General features: G+C 42.0%; 4 protein-coding genes across 4 annotated transcripts; 2 read left to right on the top strand and 2 right to left on the bottom strand.

Moving 5' to 3' along the window:
- Positions 1-350: 350 nt before the first annotated feature.
- On the top strand, positions 351-2,805 carry MELLADRAFT_115539 (uncharacterized protein; the record flags this gene model as incomplete). The annotated part of the gene is made up of 8 exons (XM_007406317.1): positions 351-503; positions 623-774; positions 843-1,005; positions 1,082-1,178; positions 1,286-1,504; positions 1,572-1,770; positions 2,368-2,501; positions 2,717-2,805. The coding sequence occupies 8 exons, from the start codon at positions 351-353 to the stop codon at positions 2,803-2,805; spliced, it is 1,206 nt and encodes a 401-aa protein (XP_007406379.1).
- Positions 2,806-3,289: 484 nt separating this feature from the next.
- Positions 3,290-3,981, bottom strand: MELLADRAFT_103434 (uncharacterized protein; the record flags this gene model as incomplete). The annotated part of the gene is made up of 2 exons (XM_007406606.1): positions 3,290-3,551; positions 3,689-3,981. The coding sequence occupies 2 exons, from the start codon at positions 3,979-3,981 to the stop codon at positions 3,290-3,292; spliced, it is 555 nt and encodes a 184-aa protein (XP_007406668.1).
- Positions 3,982-5,613: 1,632 nt separating this feature from the next.
- Positions 5,614-6,562, top strand: MELLADRAFT_94418 (uncharacterized protein; the record flags this gene model as incomplete). The annotated part of the gene is made up of 3 exons (XM_007406318.1): positions 5,614-5,725; positions 5,863-6,477; positions 6,537-6,562. The coding sequence occupies 3 exons, from the start codon at positions 5,614-5,616 to the stop codon at positions 6,560-6,562; spliced, it is 753 nt and encodes a 250-aa protein (XP_007406380.1).
- A 385-nt stretch (positions 6,563-6,947) lies between these two features.
- On the bottom strand, positions 6,948-7,751 carry MELLADRAFT_55137 (uncharacterized protein; the record flags this gene model as incomplete). The annotated part of the gene is made up of 2 exons (XM_007406605.1): positions 6,948-7,540; positions 7,607-7,751. The coding sequence occupies 2 exons, from the start codon at positions 7,728-7,730 to the stop codon at positions 7,026-7,028; spliced, it is 639 nt and encodes a 212-aa protein (XP_007406667.1).
- Between the last annotated feature and the right edge of the window lie 10,357 nt (positions 7,752-18,108).

Genomic DNA, 18,108 nt, shown 5'->3' on the forward strand with positions numbered 1-18,108 from the left:
CCATTAATTGAATAATCTCCTGTGTCTCTGTGCGGAAGTGGTAAGATATAGACTTGAGAATATCTCACTTTATCCTTTACCTTTGGGAGATCTGCCGAACCACAGATGCAGAGATGCGGTATGAAGACAAAGTGCACTGCCAACATCCAGCATGCTTTGAAGTTTGGAGAGAGTTTGCAGTTACAGTAGGCGGGGCTGATAGCAGACTCGGGATCGGAGCATCCAAGCGAGTCGAGTTGCTAGACTGACGAGTCGCATGAACGCCAGTCCTCGGGTAATCCACCACCACCAACATCATTATCATCAATCATCTCATCATATTAACTTATCATCATCATCATTCCAAGCCGATGGACAACAAGTCAGACTCGATCATCAAAACCTCTCCTACAGCTTTACGTAGTTTAGTATGGGAAGGATCCATTCCATTCTGTTTTTCATTAGAAACGAGCGAATTACCATCAGGTTCAGATCGTGGAGTTGAAGCTTTCTACGTTGGTGAGGTCAGGTCGATTCTTATTTAGACGAAAGCTAACGACTTCACTTCGAACCTAAAACAAAACAACGAAACACGAACCGAACCGAACTGAACCGAAACTTGAAATCCCACAACATCAAAAAGCTAGCCGTACCTCGATTATCTTACCTTTCACTGATCGTTCCTACTGTTAAATCAAATCTTATCTGTCTGGTTCTCGATCAAGGAGGTCTATTTTCACTTAAGGATGAAAACATCTGGTTCGAACATCTAGAAAGTCATACACCTTTGAAATGGTCCGTATTTCAAACAGAAACTTTCAAAGCTTCATCAACCTTGATCGATTTTTAACCACTTGATACAGGCATTGGCCCGTTGGCTTGATATACGATACACTGGTTGCTTCTCTTCCGTCTTCTTCAATTACATTACCATTACAGGTCACTGTTCACCTCGCCCCCCCACCTCTTGAAAAGCTCCTTTTACCTAACACCATTGAAGTTTGTCGGGATGCGTTCATGAGTCAGGTCAGCTGAAGATGATCTCCTCTTGGTAGCTTTCAAACTCTCAGTCTTAGCTAATGTGATCCGCAAAGGCATTTAGGTCAAAGAGGCTGATTTTGTAAGATGGGGCAGTACGAGGAGAGTGACTAATTTAAGACAACGAGAAGCAGAATCACTATGGGAAGGAGTATCACAACGTCAGTCTAAAGTTTGTATTTGGAGCATATTCAACTTCTTACATACCACACTCCTCGAGATTTCATTCTACTCGATATGATCAAAATCGCTGATAATGATCATTCAGACGATTTTGATAAGTTTTGGTCGGTAGCTAGTAAACTTATTCCTACACCACCACCTCGACATTCCCCTACCTCTGCACCTCTCATTCCATCACAGTCTGCTAATTCAACGATGGATAGGATGCCAGATGGGAATGGTGTAAGGAATGTACCCATCAGGGTCTATCTTCCTCATGGTGGACCTGTGATGCAAGATCACTCTTCTCCAATTGACAATCAGGGTAAGAATCTTTCAAATCAATATTTGTTTTATGTCACTTGATTTTTTGTTGATGACGGTGTTTTTAGGTCGACCTGCTACTCTGGGAACAACACTTGTGAATTTGATCCCACTTCTCTTTCCTGGTTCACAATCAAATTCGAAACATAGGCTTGCACGTGCCTTTGTACAAGGGATTCATATACCACTTGAAACTGAACTGGGATGGCTTGGAACAGTGATGTGTAGTGCAGATGGTTGGGTATCAGTAGTGATCCATCTAGGACGGTAACCTAACCTACAACACTCATCTTGGGCTTCTAGAGGTTGAGGTCTCGGGTTTGATTTTCGTATTTCTGCATTCCAATGATCTCTAAAGGTTTACATAGAATCCTTTGAAGTCAAACAAGTGTTGTTCTCAAGCATAATTTATTCCTCTTTATTGATCTCATTTGAATCAAACTCATTTTATGATGGTCTTTGGACTTCAATGTCAAGGTGTGCCTCTTCATTGGTTTGATGAGGAATCTGATCACTCATTGTTATGTTGATGATTTACACTAGGAGGCATCATAGCTGAATCATAAGTTTCTGGTGGTTTTCTGATTATCCATGGTATTGGTATATTGAAGCAATGATACTGGAGACTTGATACATACTTGCACCGAGTTTTTAACTCGTATGACATGGCACCATCACACTGTTGAACTCGTGGTGTTCCTGCACTTGTTTGACCTAAGGAACTCTTCAGCATGCTTACATCCTATCAAATCTGATTACAGATTTAAGACATTTTCTACCTCGACATGTATTTGCTTATGAGCTTGCTATTAGTATGAGTACCTGAATCATGATTTACTGCAACCATAGGATTGTAATATGCAGCACAATATCACCTGGTGCTCAGTATCAAGAGTATCCAGCTAGTGGTATTACCAAGACTGGGATTAGTGAATTGTTGAGTGATGCATCACAACTTATTCATAATGATCACCATTTGAACCAGTGCCAAGGGCAAAGTGAAAGATATGTTCACATCCATTCTAAGGGGCTCTTTTTACTTATATCTGCAGGTTCTATTGAATATTCTAGCAAGCTACTGGAGTGATATTATGAACCTATTTGGCTGAAAAACATTCTGGAGGGAAGAAGCGCTTCTGGCTGCTTCTGGTTTGACATCCTACATGATAATCTTCTTGAGTCTACTTCATCGTGATGTTCCAAAATAACATAGGCAGCAAAATCAGGGTTCTTGCTCTCCAAAATCATGATGGAGTACAAACACTACAAGCTCAGGTCCAATTATCTATTGGTGCAATTTGATTTTGATGCATCACCTTATTACATCACCTCTGTTACTACCAAAGGGTTGACTGGTATTGGAAAGTTTGTCCTGTATGGCAATTTCTGATTCTGGAAGACATGCATGTTTTCTCACAGGATCAGCGGATCAAATACCATACCAAATCAACATGGCGTGCTTGAATAACATTGTCCCAGGATATGATTATACAAGTAAATCTTCATCTACGAGGCAGCTCATTTGAAACAACAAATCAAAAACACATCATTTAACTTACAAATCATCCTGCTTACGACCTCATCGTCATGAATACTATGTATGTGGACATCTTCTGAAGGCACCAATCAATGGAAAAAACGTATCAAAATAAAGATCCACAATTTCCATTTTTCCTCATTGTGTACCATATCTTCGCTTGATATATCTAGAAGAAAAGTAGAAAACAGTATTAGTTAATTTCTCAGCTACTCGTCTGCCTTCTTGTTAGAGTACTTCAAACATGATTTACTTCTCTAGATCCTCTCGTACTACGATAGCTAACACAAACCGACGTTCGGTGTCCGTAACAATGGCAAACCTCTCTGACTTGAAGAATTTGGCGAGTTCTTCGAGAGGCGTTCCAGGGGAGATGGCTGTGTTTTCAGGAAAAGAAATGAATTGAGATACAGCGCCATGTGCATCGTGTTCTAGAGGTGAAGTGGAATCAGATGCACACTTTGATAAGCCTTTTGACGGCGAAACTTGGTCATGAGCTGTTGTGCTGGAGCTTGAAGATCAATGGAAGAAGCTAGCTTGCTCGTGTCGAGATAGCCAAGTGGTCTGCGTAAGTTTGTGTGAATGATTTTTAGGAGACAAAAGCATATATTAGATCATTATGTTCTTCGGATCTGAATGATCATTTACCTTCGAGTTTGAGAATCAATCACCGGTAGAATGTCGAACTCCCGCATCGAGGCAACTGAAGTAAGATGAGAAAGATGATAAGTATCTCGTTTGAACAAACATCCTGTGTTCGCTCGCTGGCTGGATCCGCTCCTCAACGACAAGGAATATCTGCTCAAGGTTCTTCCAGCCAGCTTTTGCACATGAGACAGATAAGTGGACGAGACGTGAACACCTGCTAACATTCCAAGGCCTTTGCAATGATTGTTTCGGAATTTACGGTCATGGCCGGTGGTAACTACATCCAGAAGCATGATTGATAAGGATACATTCGATGACGTCAGTTAACTGCCAGTAACTTGAGTACAACAAAGGTCGCCCACCTGTAAGTCGTCAACGGTCTCACCGCGGAAAGTACACTCGACATGATCCATGAATCCAGATGGCTGAATGTGCTGCTGAGTCGAAGTTGGTGCAAGGAAGCTCTCAGTGTGATCGGCCTTGAAGCTGAAGTCTAGTCTCAAAACGCTGATCTCTCTTCAAAGTCTATCTCAAACTACATTGTTGCACAGCATTTTGCGTTCATGGAACAACTGCTGTTTATCATTATGGGTTGATTATAGGGGTGAGCATATGTAAGCCCATGAAGATCGACTAACCACCGCAGCCCGCGTACCTTTGGTCACTGTCCGACTGGCTATAAAAACCTCGACCGTTTGGATCCGTGGCTGTTTCCTCACTCATTTCTTGCGGCTTTATTGTAGACGACTATGGGCAGTCCATTTAGGGTCAAACATCTTTGATTCGGCGGACATCACCTTCATTTAATGAAGTTTTCCATACTCGTCCCTACCAGCTTTGCAAAGATTGATTGTTTAATTGTACCTCCAGCTGGTGAACCGGATCGAATTCTCATGAAAATGTGAATTTGACTTGACGAATTATCTCCTTACCAGGAGGGCAACATCTTTGTGTATCGGTCGTCTTCCTTTACTTTTCTTTTGTTACTCATATTCTTGTATGAAATGAAATATTGGATTTCGTCACACCACAGCTCTTGAACCGCCCCCTCGAAATTGGCTGAAATTGACCAAAACATATTTGAGCCTGTCTGCTGAGCAATGCTCGCACATACAGCCCCATGCCAACTGAAGTCATTTCGGAGAACGCTCTTCGATAGATTACACAGTGAAGGCAGGATGCGATCGCTGTTCGAAGCCAAATCGCGGAGTACGTGGCTGCCTTTTAGTTCGTTATATCTTTCAAGCATACTTCTTGGTTCATGTTGTGGTGTGATATCGTGTGCAAGTGAGTTAAGTAGCAGGATTGTTAATGAACCATTGACATTAGAAAGATAGATTCATGTTCGAAGCAATATTTGGTATGGGCCATTGATCAGAACGGGTGCACTCTATTTCAACCAAATCCTTCTCCAAAGCACAGGCATCCTCTGAAGCCTACGGAAGAGTAAACTCATCAACAGAAGAGGGACTCATAGCTTATCAGCACCTCTGTGTGATTAGACACTAACGGTACTCAAAGTAACTAGGTGGTTTCTGACTACTTTGAAACCTAGAACCTACTTTTTTTTTTGGCGGTGATTTTCTTTCTAAGTATGTTTGGCGCGACTGGGTAGCTTTGAGGACCCTTTCTCTACTCTAAACATAGCTTTGGCCTCTTCGAATCGGCCCTCGGCAAGAACCGTCGGTAGACCTGGATCAAGCATCCAGAAAGGTGCTATCTGTCATGTAGTCCACCTCACAACTGTTAAGGTCAAGGGTTTCCAGGGTCCTTGAGGCTGTGTTTCAGCATTAGCGTGGCGGCTATCCTCACCAACGCCATGCCCCTATTTCTATATAAAATGTACATAGATGTTGTGTTTGTTTGTGTTTGATCACCTAAATTAGAATTAGTTCATAGTAAACCATTTTGTGTCCAAACAGGTTATGAGCCCTCCGCTTACTCGCGCACAAGAATCAGAAAATTTAAATGTTGTTGCCTTACTAGTTCCAAATTCTTCTTCACCTACTCCAGCTTTGTTAACCACTCAGTCTAAAGGTACTGCAACCTTACTTCTTTCTCTTGAATAAATTCGTTTTTTTTTTTTTTCGTGTCACTTTGTGGCTTTCTCGTCTTCCGGTCAATCTTGTGTGATTGACGTCCTCGCACTTTTTCGTTTTACTTGTTGTGACAAGTATCTAGTTCAAATTCTGAAGAACCCGCCATGTCCGATTCCAGCAAATCTCCGACTCCGTCTGCCGGAGCAGTTCTACTTTCAAAAGTCATCAAACTCGATCAGGTGAAGACTCTTACTCGTGATGGGTCCAATTGGGATGAATGGGACTACGACATCGAACGATTTTTGTTTTTCACGCCTGGCGCCAAATCTTACCTCGATCCTTTGATGGTCAAGACTCACAGATCTTATGATGAGGAGAAAGCTGATTATGTAGATGGTGTCTTGAGTTGGACAATTGACCGGTCATTAGGATTATCCATACGCCATCTAGAAACTCCGTCGGCAAAGTATGCAGCTTTGAAGGCTCAATTCTCTGGTATCTCGTTTGCGGCTAGAGTAGCCAATCTTAGACAAATTATCTCGATGAAGTTCGATTCAAACACTACAACTATCAACGCACACCTAGCTTCGATGAGAGACATTACTGATAGACTTTCCAGAATTGGTCTCACCATCGGAGATGACACTTTGGCAATATTACAACTAATCAGTATGCCCGAAAATTTTAAATTTCTCGAACACACTTTTGAATACAAAATCGACTCAAATAAAACTTCTTCTATCTCATCGGGTGAGATGTCTCGCTCACTGTCAGCTGCTGCTGTTTCCATTGGATCAACTACTGGAGAGTCATCCATTATGCAAGTAGACATTAAGAAACTCTGCTTTTACTGTAAGGAGCCAGGTCATGTTATCACTGATTGTGAAAAAAGAGCCAGGAAGGAGCTTCGTGAAAAGGAAAAGGATGAAGCAGAATCTACTCGCAACATTGATCTAGCTTCGGTGCAATTTGCTGAGTTGGATATTGGCTTTACAGAGTGATCGGGCCTTGGGGGGTGATTACAGAATCTCTTTTCTTGTGTAGTTCTCTATGTTCAACAATATTTTTTCTTTTTGTTTTGTCTCTTGTGTTGTACCCATGTATCATGTCATGTGGTGGGCGCGAGGTTGGAAAAAAAGACGCGCCTGGGCGCGCCTGGAGGGGGTCGGGCGCGCCTGTTTTTGGCTGGGGACGCGAGTGGGCGCGAGGGGCGCGATATTGAAAGACAAAAACAATTTTTATAATCATGGTCCTGGATATCACCTTCAACTAAAACAAGTATATACACTGTACAGTGACTATCCACAGAGGTCATTCTCATCCCAAGAGTCGCCTTCACTAATGTTGCCATCATCTTCTGCTTGGCTGGTATGAGCATCTGGTGTATGACCAAAAACGTTGAGATCAAATAGACAATCGATGAAACCGTCCTCATGCACATCAATGTCAGTTTCCTCATGCGAGTCATGTCGAGCAAAAACACCGTCCTCAAATTCTTGCAGATCATCAACGCCTGAGAAAATTCCAGTATTGGACTCATCCTCGTAATCTATGGTAGTTATTTCTTCTCCTTTTGCATCTTCACAAGCAGCGTCTTCAGCTTTCAATTCGAGCTCAATCTGCGATATCATCTTCAGGTGTGTCACAGTCATATGATTACGATACTTAGTTTTGGTTGCTCCCATTACATTGAAAACACCTTCTACACCAGCTGCATGTGCCACCAGCTCGTGGATCCTAAGTGCGAAGTTTTTCACAATAGTTGTATGGGGAGTTGTCGGAATTGCAAGCCAGTAGTCGCGAGCTGTAGAGACTACAAGACCAGCATGCAGCGTCAAAATTTGCAAATTGGTACTGAGAGAAGAGTGAAATATCTTACCTTTGCCACCGGATCGAAAGGCTCCTTCTCCACTATAGTAATGTAGTACTTGATTTTTAAGAGTGATGGCATCAACCTTTTTATATTTCCATAATCTGGCTATTGATAAGATAAGCTTTGTCATTTGTTCGATTGTGTATGCGCGAGAGACAGCCACTCGACAGTTAAATGGATTTAAGAAGAACCCAACGATGTATACTGGCTCGTCAAAGATCTTGGCTTGCTCGTTCAAAACTTTGATACAGTGGGATTTGTAAGACATGAATCGTGGATAAAGAGAGAGATCGATGTTTTGAAGTTGCTTGTAAACGGTGAGAATTTCATGCCAGATATCGCCGACTGAGGTTTTAGCTCGTTCTAATCGACCGATGGCATTGACAACCGGTTGAAGCAGTTTGACTAGGATAGAGTTTGATGTGAAATGATCACGATTTTCAATTATGAGTTGTAAACTCTTCTTGATTGTTGGTGTGGGAACCGACCTGTCTTTCAACATAGAAAGACACATAGAAAACCCTTGTTCGTGTGATTCAACTGACAAAGCCACTTTCGACATCGAAAACCATCTAGATTCGCAGAACGTTCGAATTCCGTGTGATATCCCCTCCTTCATCCTCCAATTGAACAACTTGCGGCCCCAGAAACTTGATGAGCTGAAAAAATTTACCAGAGCCTTATCGTTTGAAACGGTCTCTTTCATGTCGGGATGATCAACACACTTCTTTGCAATTAGATTGAAGACATGTAAACAGCATGCTAAAGGGATCACATGTGGGTATTTGGTTGTGACAAGTCTCTAACAGATAACAACGATATGAAAAAAATTGAAAAATCAGTATGACAAAAAAGGAGAAATGAGATATCCAAAAGAAGACGTACCCGTAACTTGATCATGGCATTTGGAGAATCGGTCACAATGGCACCAATCTGCTCCCACAAGACATGTTGACCGGTCAAAGCTTTCTTCAATGCCTCCAGCGTATTTTCCGAGGTATGTCGAACATTGTCTAAGTCAAGAACATCAATCATCTTCTTGAGTTCAGTTCCACGCAGGAGCAGGACAGCATAGACACTATTTTGTGAGCAATCTGTCCATCCATCTAGCGAGATGGTTAGGTTTGTGTGGCGCTTGAGTTCTGCTTTGGTTAATTTTGAGTATTGTCCATGAAGACGAGGAAGTACGGTGTCCATCATTACATGTCGCGAAGCTGGTGTGTGTGGTGTAACAGAAAGCATGTGTTGAAAACCCCGAAAGAATTTGTTGTGGAGGAAACGAAAGGGTACATGGCCGGTGATAAGTGCTTTTAGAAGTTCTTCATTGATTTGCATCGCCTTCTCCTTGTCTCGTTGCTGGAAGTGAGGTCGAATATCAAAATTGTGCTCTATTCTTGGGCGTTTCGTGGACAGAAGCGTTTTTGATCCTTCGTGTGCTTGTGTAGCGCTTTTTGGAGTTGGTGCATTGAGTTCTTCGTAAGCTGATTGGTTGGAGGCTGAGATGGATTTGCATTCTTGACTCATGTGACGGTAGAGTTTTGCTGTCTTGCCATCCATTTCTTCTCTGCAGTGATTGCACTTAGCGCGACGACGGCCATGATTTCGAACACTGTCTGCTTTAAATCCTACCCAGTTGTTAGTGCTACCTTGGGGAGGCTCTATCCAAACAGTAGGCTGTTCTATGGGTGCTGGTTGAAGGTTCATAGTAAGTAAATGTGGTGTTGGGTAGGGAAGGGCGCGTGTGAAACATAAAATATATCTGAGAAAGAGGAGATTGACGAGGATCATAGCGTTAGGTTTCATAGGGCGCGCCCCCCCCAATTTCAAAAAAAAAGACGCGCCCGGGCGCGCCCGCGCCAGGCGCGTCCAAGGTCGCCAAAGTCGCGCCGCGCCCCCCACATGAGTATCATGGCATTGTTGAGGGGGGGGTGTTAGGGTCAAGGGTTTCCAGGGTCCTTGAGGCTGTGTTTCAGCATTAGCGTGGCGGCTATCCTCACCAATGCCATGCCCCTATTTCTATATAAAATGTACATAGATGTTGTGTTTGTTTGTGTTTGATCACCTAAATTAGAATTAGTTCATAGTAAACCATTTTGTGTCCAAACAACAACCTCCAACCTCCTCTAACTTATGTAGGCTTACATGCCTACCTTCACCTCTAAATCATGTCAACTTTTGATTTGAGAACGATCAATTGTTTTTTGAAACAATTGATCGTTCCAACTCTCACTTTCTACAAGATTTGCACTGAGCACTCTCAACTCAGGCTTTTGTTCAATTTTTATTTCAGAGACGCCTAGAAAAGGAAACGCGTCACATTCACAACAGATCCCTTTAACTGATTGATTGTTTTTAAAATAATCAATCTTCACAACTCGCACGGGGTTAAAGCTTTTGAACAATCGATTGTTTCTAAAATTGATTGTATGTCACAACTCTCACAAGTTAGAATCAATTTGCATCAGTTGAAAATCTAGGGTAAGGACTTGATGGAAATTGATTTGAGTTTATCAAATGAAAAGATTGGAATCAAACGGGATGCAAAGCTAGACTGAGATGATAAGTAGAATTTGTTGAATTGAATCTTTAGAATGAGTAGGTGAGTTGATTGAAGTAGTTGAACACGTAGATCAGTTTGTGAATGATAAAGGGAGACCAAGGGTTTGAACTTCAGAATAGGATGGTGGTGGTGGTTGATCCGATGGACATGATGAGCTTGAGATTAGGCAGCCGGCACGGCGGTACAAAGAGTGCTTGCCTAATTTTTCCGGGTGGCGCTTGCTTTTTGGAAGTAAGTTTCCTTAGGTTTCCCAACTAGGCAGAAACCACCTAGTTACTTTGAGTACCGTTACTGTACACCATCTGCCATCAGCTCCAAACAATTCTGAGAAATCTTTCACATAGTTTCACAGAAACTGACATAAAGTTGAAGGGTAAGTTTTTGCTTCAAGAAGGAGAAGAAGTTGTGTAACATTTGTCAAGCTCAATTGTATGGGAGCCGAGATATGTACACCATGTGCTTGTGCTGTTTGGCAGCAATGAAGAACAATCCAGAATTCAATTGGGGTCCTTTGAATCCTTGAATTTTAAACTTCTCAGAAGAATCTGAACAGGCCAAAAGGCAGAGAAGATGTTGTTCTACAATATGTCCAGAAGTAATCAAGGTATGTATTTTAGGTAAGACCGTGTAATTGTGAATTTGAGATAGCTCCTGCTAAACTGCAATCTAATTGGACTGAAAAGCACCACTAAGTTGTAAGTCCCTCATCTGCAGGCTCCAGAGGAAGCATCTGTGAATTGTGAAGGAACCTGGCTGAGTTAGGATGGACTCAATAGTACACCACGAAGACACTTATTTGTGTCAGGGCGTCGGACGTGTCCGAGATGGGGGCCACGCCCCGACGTCACCTGATGGGGTGCTGGCTCGATGCCTAGATGCACATATATCTGTGCTGCATCCTGACAATGCTCTGGCGTCGTTGTGGTGAGCAAGATCTCTACTTAAGCAAAAAATTTAAAAATTATGTGAAAATTTGTATTTTTGGTCAAAGGCAAAATTATTATTGAAGTTATTAGTCATCAAGGGTATCAAATTTGATTCATAATCTTCATTTCATTAACTTTCAAATCATATATTTACATAATCAATTGATAAGAACATTTAAGAGTGAAGAAAAATTCGAAAAGATCAATAAAATAGTATAAGAGTGAAAATTAAATTAAGAGAATTAGTAAGAAGGTATTTGAGGAAGAAGAACATTTAGTTTGGATCTTTAGGAATGGAAAATGTTATGAAAAGAATGAAAGAAGAAGAAGAATATTAAGAAAGTTGGAGAAAAATTTGAAAATATGGGTACGAAAGATTGGAAAGTGGTTTTTAGGTTATTATTATAAGAGATATTGGTTCAGGAAGGTTTTATTGTGAAAGAGGAGCATTATATTAGTCAGCAACAACTTTAATCATGAGGATTGATAAGGGAGGTGTGAAGTTATTCAAGAAAAGGGAAATTTCAAAGAAGGGTACTATGGTATTAATTCCTGTGTAGTGATGTCATTGATGGATTGATTGCGCCAAGAGTTTTTCAGATTGATTTTAATGCTGTGTGATTGATTGGAGTGCTGTGGAATGATCTTTTGATAGAAGAAAAATCATTATTAGACGTGAAAATAGTCAAAATTCATCAAAATTGGAGGTTTTTAGTTAATTACATATGGTAAAACTTGTCAGAATTAGGTGTGTGATAGTTCATTCGACGCAGAATCATTGGTTTCCTAATGTACCACCTTTAAATCATTAGTAACGGAGGAGTAGTGAAACAGTTATAAGGCAACAAAGAAACCGGAGTGAATTTCGAATTTGGAGGTTACATGTGACATTTACATGACAAAACTTTATTTTTGCAATCTTTACAACTCAATAGCTTATTCATCACACATCAGAAATAGGTGATATGGGGGTGATAAATGATCAGAATCACGAGGGCTATCAAATGAGCTATAGTAATCCAAAATTGAACAACTTTACAAAAAATTTGTAATTCCAAAAGTGGATTTCAGCTATGAATATTACGAAAAAATCACCTGTATTCATCATAAGAAGATCTGTTCATCATTTATTCACATCAATTGATCAAATTCACGCCTTGAATCATTACAAACAATAATAATAATGACATCATATGGTTACATTGGAAGATTTTCTGTTGATTTTGACGGTTTTTGGGGGTTTTTGGAGGTTGTTGACCATTGTTGAAGTTTGTTAGAGGGTTATATACTATTGTTAGGGATTTTACGGGCCTTTGTTCCCTTTTTTACTCATCTTATACTTTTGTTAGAGTGTTTTTAATCATTATTAAATTACTTTAGCAGTACTAAGTTTACTAAATTGCCCCTTTACATCAAAGGAGAGATTTCTTTACGTGTGATAAGACTACAAGTCTTCATTGGAATAACAATCAAACTGATTGTTGCTTTGCTAGTAATTAAAAGTTGTGTTTTTGTTGTGTTCAAATTGGAATAACACTACAATAGTGTTGAGATTTCTTTATAATTAAAATTCACGGGAATAATACTTGAATTAAGTATTGAGACAAATTTCTCTGGTGCCTTATCCCAAAGAATTCAGCAAAACCCCGTGTTGATTCTTTCAAAGAGGCAGTCTTAGGCAACTTCTACTAGTTAGTTATATTAGTAGATTATCCCTCTTTAAGCTCTGTAAAGCTCTTGTTGAGCTTTAAGTTCTACATCGTCCTTGCCAGGATGCAATTTGAGCACAACGAGCTTGGATGCCCTACAGATGTCCAATCAATGGATCATCCATAGGGCAACACCTGGGCAACCAGCAGTGATCCAGTATCCGTTGTCCACATAGGTGTAGCAGGCCCAGGTATCCAAAGAGCACCACAACAGTGGACCGGCCAGATGCTGGGAAGCTATTGCTCTCACATCCAGGTGGTTATTTTTGCTTCCCACCACCTGATGGTCCTTTTTGCTTCACACCACCTTTGAACCACTGTACGTACTTTCTTCATCCTCTCTCTGCTTTCTTCTTTTCTGAAATCTGACCTTGAATTTGAATCTTCCTTGATCTTCACAACTTCATAATCAAATCTTGATAACTCTCGATTTCCTTAACTTCATGATCACTCTTGATAACTCTTGATTTCCTTATCTTCCAAATCAAATCTCGATATCTGATTCCAGCTATGAATCAACTAGAGCTTGTCTGATCAAGTCAATGATCAAAACCCTAAACTTGACACTCGTAAATCTTTACCAAGTCTTCTACTGCAGGAATGACTTCTAAAAGTTGTCACTCTTTGATGGACTAAAGATCAAGATGATTTATCTGAATTGTATTGTTCATGAAATATTGGCCAGCAGCGTGTGAAGACAGTTTCTGATTAGTGATCCTGAAGTTTAGAATGATTTGAATCAGATTGCTCGAGGAAATTTCCAAGATGGAGAATGCTAGCAAGTGGTCATAGTCTAGTGGTTTAGACTATTGACTAAGAATGTAACTTGGGTTCAAGTCCCAGGCTTGGAGAATTTGACTTGAAAGGAGAAATGGAGCTCTCAGGCTTGTCTCAGACCACATCAACCACCAAATTCCCCAGGGCATCATGGATAGCATTTGTGTAACTTGAAGTATTGGGATCTCATTGGCATCAGGGCTGCGCCTGCCCTCACGGCATACCTTGAAGGATGTCTTGTGGATGTCAAATCGCCGGTTCTGGGCAGCCCAATGGGCTCTGCCCAGGCGTCTGAAAGCTGGAGTCCGACGAATGTTTCTCGGTGTGCTGTCCGAGGACGTCCATCCCCCACCAAGAAAAATCAGGCATCCGATGGACATCCAAGTGTCCCTGTGGTGTAGAGTGTCAGCCCTGATACCTGATTACAGTACCACAGGCTGACAGTGTCAGTACCATATGTAATATCACTATATTGTATAAAGCCATAAGCTACACCTCACATCTCATTGTCAAGAGGCTCTAGGGCTGTGACCCAGGCACAAACCTGACCAAACCAATCTGCCCAAGCATAATCTCAGAGCCTACATGGCTGGGCCTGAGGCCACAAAGCCTAACCTGGTGAGCCTCACAGAGGGCCTGCAGGCATCCCTGGCAGCCAACCTGGCCAGGTTTGCAACAGTTTTTTCAGGTAATCCAACTCAACAATGAGTGGATCAACTAAATTTGATGGACAATCAACTTACCTGCAAACCATCCTACAGAAGACTGCAACAGCACTGTGGTTGTGTTGTGTTCAAAGTGGGCCAAACCATCCCTGTGGTACAGCCGGGCCTCTGTGTTGGATTCACTGCGGTTTCACGGGGTTACAATCACTGTGAGGAGACCGCAGGGATAAGGCTATTTGATATATGTTCTTTGTATCATAATACGAGTCCTTTGTGTCTTATGTCAGCTAATATCAATTTGATATGCCCTATTTAACCAATAAATATGTGTCAGGTGTGATCTTGTGTCATCTTTGTAAGCATTTTGTTGCTTTGACAGTGGCCTGCAACCTGCTGCAATTAGGCCTGCTGAAACAGTGTGCGGCAATTTTTTCAGCCATGCCACCTTTGCTATCCAATCTTTGATCACTGCAATGAGACTGCAATAGGTTAGCATGACACTGTGGTGAATTTCTGCACTATGGTTGTGAAGGTGGTGTGGCAGCGGCGCTGCACGGCATCTATCTGTGTGTTGTCATCACCAATCCACAATGCCCTTGTCTGCCTGACCTGACCTGACCAGGCCAAGCTGTTTTTGGAAGCCCTTGGGTTGCATCAGTTCCAGGCCTGGCTGTGGAGCCGTCCCCAAACTCATAGTTCTGGGGAACAGCCCTATCAAAAGCCACTCAAAAACATGTATGTAATGTATGAGATACATCATAGACCTAAATGTAGTGTCCACCACAAGTTGACATGTAGTTAGACAAGCCACACATGCCAACCACAAGTTGATGCTTGACCTGTGAATATATATAGTGCCCTTCTTCCCTTGAATCATCCCCCGTCTTTACACATCACAACAGCAGAATCACATTATACTTGAAATACTATTGAGAGGATCCTTGACTATGTGATTAGTTGTGTAGTCCAAAGCATCATTGGTACCATTGCTGAGCACCAGGTACTGATTCTTATGAGCCCAAGGAAGCTATTGTCTCTAGATATAAACCTTAAATCAGTAATCTACCTCTGTCTTACATAGTCCAACATAGCCTCAGGATCTTTGGTTAACCCAGCTGTAAAGCCTGCTGTCATAAGTAAATTTTTTGAAAGATCAAATACACATGTCACAGACTCAAAGTTATATTTGTTCATATGGCACTAGCTTAATGTTGTCTCTTTCCTTCATGAGACAATCTACATGATAGATCTGGATACAACCTTGAGACCTCTCTATGGCTGCCAAAGACCCCTGAATCCAAGCCATGACACCTGCCCCTCACAGGCTCACAAGGTTTTAGTGTAATAGCTACATCCTGCTCTTGCCCTAATTACTTTTCCTTTCTCAAATCCTCTTCATAGTTGTCAACTAGCTGCAGTCTCACTTGGGTGAACCATATTAAGTCTACTCTTTCCCTTTCTACACTTAATCTCCCTGAAGAGTACGTTCAAGAGAAGTGTGATCTTCACAGACGGCAAGTCTTTACCTGATGCAAGGCATCTACCCTAATAGTGATAAATCTTGGCCTAATGTAACATAGCTACCCCAAATATTACTGAAGAACCAAACACACCACTAAAGCTGCTCTGTGGCTGAAAACATCTTGGGCAGTTATGTACTTACATGCTGTTCATATACAGCTGCATTGAATTTAGGCTTAGAACAGTATACAGTCAATTTCAGAAAGCTCAGAAACCTTGGCCTCCACAGCTCAAGCAGATTGGTGTGGAGTTGTCTCCATACATTGTGAAATAAACTGTGTAATCTTCACCTCATCTTGTCCAATCCATCTTGTCATTGATCATAATTGTGGACCATTTGTAGAGCAATCATCTTGACATCAATGCTGCCAGTGTACTCAATGTATGAGAAGGATTACCTGTGGAAGAGTGCACTTTGTGGTAGTGTGATAATCTGTTCTGGTGTATCAATCTGTCAATCCATTGTAGTAGTACTAAATAATCAGTACCCCATTTCATGAATTTCTATCTTCTACACACCCAGATGTGAGACAGCTTCCTCATAATTCATGACTCAGCCTTGCTATGCAACATTTTCTTGGGGCTTGTTGGATCCCTAGCCATAAGAACTTTGGCACTGTAGTGTAGTGTAGTGGTCCAAACTCAAGATAGACATGGTATAGAGTAGCTTGGCAAGGTATGCCATTCCTAAAAGAGATAATCTGAGCAGCCCACTGCTGTCCTTTCTGTTGCCTGGGAGTCTACTGTAACATCTGCTGCTGTTGCTACTATGGTCATGGTTTGTATTGACAATAGGATATTTGCTATATTGTTTGAGGCATATTTTGGAAGTAATATCAAAGGTCACATTTAGCTTGACGATACCCCACCCATGCAGGGGAAAATCTCAATCCTAACCCATTTACGTTGGCTCCAAGGGATCTCTGCTGGTTCCAGCGGGACCGATGGCTCAAAAGGACGCCGCGGTTTGAGGGACTCACGTCCCGCCTACGCATTTCTCTCGGGTCAACCAGGAAGTCCACCCCTTCATGACGAAATCCCAGACTGATTCACTGGGGGGTGTGAGGGGTTCGACTGCTTAAGAAGTGATCGTGACCAAGGTGTGATCTGTCGTAGTGAGCGAAACTGCTTGTGATGGAAGGTTTGAGTCCGCAGTCCAGTCGCGTTTCTTCGACAGCGATCAGTCACAAGTTGAGTTTGATGATTTTCGCGCAACCCTGGGCTGTCATGCTACTGGCCACTGCCCACTTGCAAGAGGGGCAATTGCGGGACTGATTTTGCAGAAGTGAAAAATAGGGTGTACCACCGCGTCCATATTTAGTATGAGATGTTGCGAGCTCAGCATTGAGTTTGAGGAGTGGTATGACATACTTTCTGTGCTTGAAGACCAATTGTCTCACTCGCTGATGAGCTATTTTGCCCTTGATCAATCGGAAGCAAAATAAGTTGATAAATCATTCGAACTTTATATTCACGACTTCAATTTGTCTCCCATTTCGTTTTTCCCAAATTTCCTCTCATCGAGCTTCACCATGAATACTGCTTATCGTTCCCATTCTCCAGCCACCGCCTATCGTCCCAACACCGGTTATCAACAAGACCGAATGCATCTTAACAGTGCGAATCAGACCTATCAATCTAATAGACCACAGCTGGATCAGTATCCTACTCACGACATTTACAACGATATTGGTGAGTCTGCGATCTCTTCTCCTGGTCAACTTTTCATCTATATGGTCCATGAGGTTGCTTAACATCAAGGTCCCCACTACCGGGGGCAGCAAGCGTGGAGAGCCTACGGATTTTTCTCCAGCTTGAAGGAGTCCCTCTTTGCCGCGTCTCGAGCGACTTTCCCTACTGTTGCCATCGATATCAATATGATCTTCACAATCTTTATCTGCTTTAGTGCAGTTCTTGAGAGACTAGCGTATCAGCATATCTGCGTAAAAGCTAGGAGACGACGAGAGACGGACGAGGTTGCCTCTGAGCCTGAAGGGCTGCAACTTTTTACGATCCTCATCTTCACTTTGCATTCCTCGGTCTCTTCGCTTCTTGAACACTTGACATTATGTGGTGACGAATCATTTTTCTGCATACATCGGTTTCTTTCGACTCCCCTCCGTTGCCTTTATCGATCGCCTACCTTGCGTATCCTAGACCGACCGCGTGAAAGACGCTCTAGACCTCATAGTCTGTAACCTCGTACGAAGCAGCATGGTTAGGGCGGGGAAATGATCGAGATCATATCATGATGGTACTTAAGCCCATCCTCGCTCAGTCAATTCCTTCTGTTCCCCCATCCATTGATTCTTACACTTTCTTTCTAGAATCATTTGCTAAAGCTCTGGAA

Source organism: Melampsora larici-populina, assembly GCF_000204055.1.
Source record: "Melampsora larici-populina 98AG31 unplaced genomic scaffold MELLAscaffold_6, whole genome shotgun sequence".
In the NCBI taxonomy this organism is placed as follows: Eukaryota; Fungi; Basidiomycota; class Pucciniomycetes; order Pucciniales; family Melampsoraceae; genus Melampsora; species Melampsora laricis-populina.